The 4,992-nt window shown below is 38.4% G+C and overlaps 1 protein-coding gene across 1 annotated transcript; it reads right to left on the bottom strand.

Moving 5' to 3' along the window:
* Positions 1-1,921: 1,921 nt before the first annotated feature.
* Positions 1,922-2,873, bottom strand: LOC101569511 (olfactory receptor 10J1-like). Its single transcript, XM_004639949.3, has one exon. It carries the CDS (start codon positions 2,871-2,873, stop codon positions 1,941-1,943), a length of 933 nt encoding a protein of 310 aa, XP_004640006.1. The 3' UTR covers positions 1,922-1,940.
* Between the last annotated feature and the right edge of the window lie 2,119 nt (positions 2,874-4,992).

Raw genomic sequence — 4,992 nt, 5'->3', positions numbered from 1 at the left:
CTCCCTCTCCCCCTCTCCCTCTCCCTCTCCCTCTTCCTCTCCTTCTCCCTCTCACCCACTACATCAGGACTTTTGGACTAGAAATATCTAGGAAATTCAGCCTCTTTCTTTTTCCAGGGAAAATAATTCTAAAATTTTAAATCTGTCTCACAAGTCAAGCTAAACTTTCCCTTTAGAAAACAATAGCAATGAAACTTTTTTTTTTATTTGGTGGAATCGGAGATTGAACTCAGCCCCTTGGGCTTGCCAGGCAAGTACTTATTCTGCTGAGTCATCTCCCCAATCCTCAGCAACAAAACTTTAGAAACACCCATACTCTTGTTTAGAAGAGCATTTATAGGGCTGAGGTTATAACTCAGTGGCACAAGTGCCTGCCAGGCAGTACAAGGTCATGAGTTTGATTCCCAGTACAAAAAAAGAAGCATTTATAATTTATGCTTATAATTTAAAACAGATAGCCAACAATTCACAGAAAATAAGAACATCAGTGTAGCAATTAAGAGGGTAAAAAAACACATGGATACCAGGTCATGTTTTACACAGGAAAGTTGAAAATTACAGGCTAAATTCCAGGTATGTTATATCAAAAGTTAGCTGGAAGGTGTCATTAATTAATTTAATTTCAAAAAATGATTCTCAGATATTCCTAGAGCTGTGAATTCAGTAAAACAGATGTTGTTCCCACAGAAAACACGCACAATATGTGTAATGAAAATCAGAGGTCAACATTGTGATAACATTGCTTACATTTATATTGAACATACTGGTAATCCAAGCTCACTGAAGAAATATTCAATTGTGCACCTCAACAAAATTGGGGAAAAATTACAGGACTCCAAGTCAGATAAAGATATTTAGAGCTGATAGTATTTCTTCTAGAGTGTCAGGGTCTGTTACTTTTGTTACTGCCCAAAGGACAAAGTGATGCTAAGTGGAAAAAGTCTTGAATGTGTTTCTAACATATCCTGCACACCAGCCATGTCCTCTTTGAAGTTTTAGAGCTCAGCATGTATTTGACATTTAGGTTGATCTTTCACCCATCTCTTGAAATGGGAATTTGACATCTCGCTCTTTGGCCATCAGTCACCTACTAATAATTAGCTGCCCTCTGGCTTCTGATTCCCCTTAGCTTCACATCTTGGGAGTAGCACCTGACCTGGTAGTAACCAGGGGCCTAATCAAAGGTCCAGGAGAATGATAACAAAAGCAAGAGGGTGGGGGAAGAGTATAACCCAGTGGTAGAACACTTGCCTAGTGTAAGTATGACTTTGTGTTCAATTCTTAGCACTGCAAAATAATAATAAATAAGCTTAAAATAAAAACAAGACATAAGTTAGGAACACTCCTGATTCTCTAATGCAACCATACCACCAAATTTTGCAAGCAAAGGATGAATAATAGGATTAATTTTGTAACTTTACAAAAATACGCATACCGTGACAGTCTGTACAGCAGACCCCCTTCCTCTTTGGGGAATAGGCTCCAAGATCCCAGAGTGTGCTTGAAACTCAGCGTAATACTGAATCTTATACCTCCTGATTTTCCTGTTCACCTAAAACTTTGATAAAATTTATTTTGTAATTATACATAGTAAGAGATTAACAACAGCTAATGATTAAACAGAAAAACATATGTTAATATATTATAATACAAGTTACGTGGCCATGAGTTCTTCCTCTATCATAGTACACCGTACATACCAATGGATGGGTGCTCATATACCACATAGATGTAGTTGACCAAGGGATGATTCATGTCCCAGGTGGAGTGGAGTGGGATGGCACTAGATTTTATCATGCTACACAGAACAATGCATAATTTACACCCATGAATTGTTTATTTCTGGAATTCTTCACTTAACATTTTCAGACCAAAGTTGATCACAGCCCACTGAAACTGTAGCTAAAGAGGGAGAACTGTAGGTCAAACTGCCAAAAATACTAGGCAAGATGTTTTCTAGCAATAGCACGGTAAATGGCATCCTTGACCTCTTTGTTCCTCAAAGTGTACACTACGGGGTTAAGGAGTGGAGTAAAAATGGTATAAGTCACAGAGATCAACTGGTCCTCATCTCTGGTGTTCTCAGATTTGGGCTTGAGGTAGGCAATTGAGGCACAGCCATAGTGGACAATAACCACTGTGAGGTGGGAGGCACAGGTGGCAAAAGCCTTCTTCCGACCCTCAGCAGAGGCAATCTTGAGGATGGTGGAGATGATGAGGATATAGGAGATGAACACCAAACCCATGGGCACCACAATAACCATTGAGCTGATGACAAAATTAATTATGTCGTGTACAGTGGTATCAGCACAAGAGAGTTTCATAACTGGGCGGATGTCACAGAAATAATGGGCCACCTCTTTGGCACAAAAAGGCAGCCTAAACACAGATGAAATCTGGATTATGGCCACAAGCAGCCCAATAATGCAGGCCCCCAAGACCAGCTGGGCACACAATTTTCTGTTCATGATGACTGCATATCTCAAGGGGTTACAGATGGCTACATAGCGGTCATATCCCATTGCTGTGAGCAGAAAGCAGTTGTTGATGGCCAGAGTGATAAAAAGGAACATCTGAGTGGCACAGCCTGTCAAAGAGATCGATTGGCTTAGGCCTATAAGACTAGAGAGCATCCGTGGTACAATGACCAACGTGTACACAGTCTCCGAAGTGGAAAGCATGCTAAGGAAGAAGTACATGGGAGTGTGAAGGTGACGATCGATGCTGATGATTATCACAATGACAGCATTGCCAGCCAAGGTTAAAAGATACAAAGTAAGAAATACCACAAAGAGGGTAAGTCTGTGCTCATGAAAGCTGGAAAAACCCTGGAAAACAAACTCATTCACCACTGTGAGGTTTTCTTTATTCATTAATAAATTCCAGATAAAAAAGATGGAGACAGATCAAGTAGTCAGTGCTCAATGTTTTGAGTGAAGAACTCAAGAAGAAGGAAATAATAAATATTCTTTCTGTTCCTAGATGGATGCCAAGTTACTGGTGACAATGATATATCTGTGAATAAAAAATAGAAAAACAGTTAGGAAGCAATTTCATGTATGGTAGTTTATGCAGAAAGGTATGGAAAGATAAATAAGGTTGGAACTGAATGGAAGAAAAGATACCTGTGATGGGTTTGGATATGTTTCCCTGGTGAAACAGAATACAGGTGCTAGGGGGAGATCAGGATAAAATAATAGAGAATGCATAGTAAACTTTAAAAAGAATCTTATTTTGAGTTATTGGTTCAGATCATGTTGCCTATAATTTGTTTAAAAAAGAGCTCTTGTCATCTTCTTAAAGATCTTCCCTTCTGAATTATCCAACACGGTGGTGCCCTCTGCTCCAATGTAGCCCAAGTACCTGCTTTCTCCGTTTTACTTATCTGCACATTTCATGAATCCTTTTCAAAAATCATTCAACAGCTTGAAATGTGATTGTTCCCCACATATTTTTATAACAACAAAACTTCGTCCCCTCTTTCTTCAATGCTTGACTGAAGCCTCCTCTTCCCTCAAAATCTTTTCAGGACTGAGTGCAATTTGCCTGTCCAGGCTCCTTGTGCTGCTGAGTGTTGCACAGAAACTTGATTCCATGGACTCTATAAATTCTCATGCACTTTGTAGCTTGAATTTGGATGCAGATTTTCACAGCAGTCTGTTACTGCACTGGACAAAAGATGTCTTCTAATTTCTCAGGGTTATAAGCAAGGTAACTTTGGAGAAAACAAAAGTTTGTACTTTTATCCTCTGGGAATTTATTGGGAATCAAAAGCTCTTATTGTCAAAAGGTTTAATAATAGTAATAATAAATATTATTATGATTTTTTTTGCTTTTATTGAGTGATTCCACTTATTCTAACAACCTACATAGTTGCCTATATTGGGCAACTGTATCTCCCATATTGCAGATAAAAAACTATGATACCTAGGTATAAGAGAGCCCTCCAGGTTCTCATCTTGGTCCAATAAGTCAATATTTATAATCCTGAAGATATGTTATTGGAATCCCATCAAGTTAATTCCAATCTACCATTCCCAGTACAACCCACAGTGAAAGTAAAGACACTAAAACATATTTATAATTATTGATGAGCCAAGGGACCCTAAGCCCAGTCATGAAGATGGCTTTCCAGAACAAAGAGTCTGACCCAGGGCTGCACCAGGGTTTTGTTCAGTGCAGGAGTGGCTTGAGGAGGAATGACTAAGAATTGTGGGAAGTAGGTGAGTACTGTGAGCTGAGCTAGGTGGGTGGCCTATGTTTACCTCTGCCATATGCAGAGAGGATATGCAGAGAAAGTAATCTGCTTTATGCTATTGAGATAGTGTCTAATGTTTTAGGGACCTGGTGCTGAGCCAAAACGGAGACAGTCACTCTTCTTGCAAGAACAGCTGCTCAGGTGGTCCTCCACCCCTAGGGTCATGTGATTTGCCCAAATTAGCTCAGTATTCCAATTCTAAAACTCGGGTGATCTGTTTTGCCACCCTTCAACCAACAAAGAAATATCAAAAAACAGGTAAGAAAGAAGGTACTTTTTGCTATTTTTATTGAAAATAATTATTGCATTTCCCTACTTTAGAAATGAGACTACATCAGGGAAACATCTGGAAACATCAGCTGAAAAACTTTTTAGGAAATTTTCACCTAGATTAAATGAGGAAATATCAGATCATTAGTAACCACCTATAACCATTCTACTTGACTTAATATTTCTGTATATACACGTGATAGCTTGGATAATTATACTGCTGATTTCTGCTGGTCTACTAAAAGCAGCAGTGAGAGCTTCAAGTCTTTTTCTGTCTTCTTTTTAAGTTTTTATGATTTTTTGACCAATTTTGCATGCTTATATCTCATAATCTTGTAATTTGAAGACAATACAATGCAATACACCAACTATTACTAAATTCCTATTCTTTTGTTTACTGAAATTCTGTATCATTTCTAATGGCTTTTTAAAATATTTTTTATTCTCTTTAAAAAATAAAATAC

The sequence above is a fragment of the Octodon degus genome, unplaced genomic scaffold, assembly GCF_000260255.1.
Source record: "Octodon degus isolate 3935 unplaced genomic scaffold, OctDeg1.0 scaffold00116, whole genome shotgun sequence".
Classification (NCBI taxonomy): Eukaryota; Metazoa; Chordata; class Mammalia; order Rodentia; family Octodontidae; genus Octodon; species Octodon degus.
This window is presented reverse-complemented; position numbering and strand designations above follow the sequence as displayed.

What these genes read in the sequence shown, in the direction of transcription:
- LOC101569511 (XM_004639949.3), bottom strand. Translation starts at nt 2,873, where the DNA reads ATGAATAAAGAAAACCTCACAGTGGTGAATGAGTTTGTTTTCCAGGGT.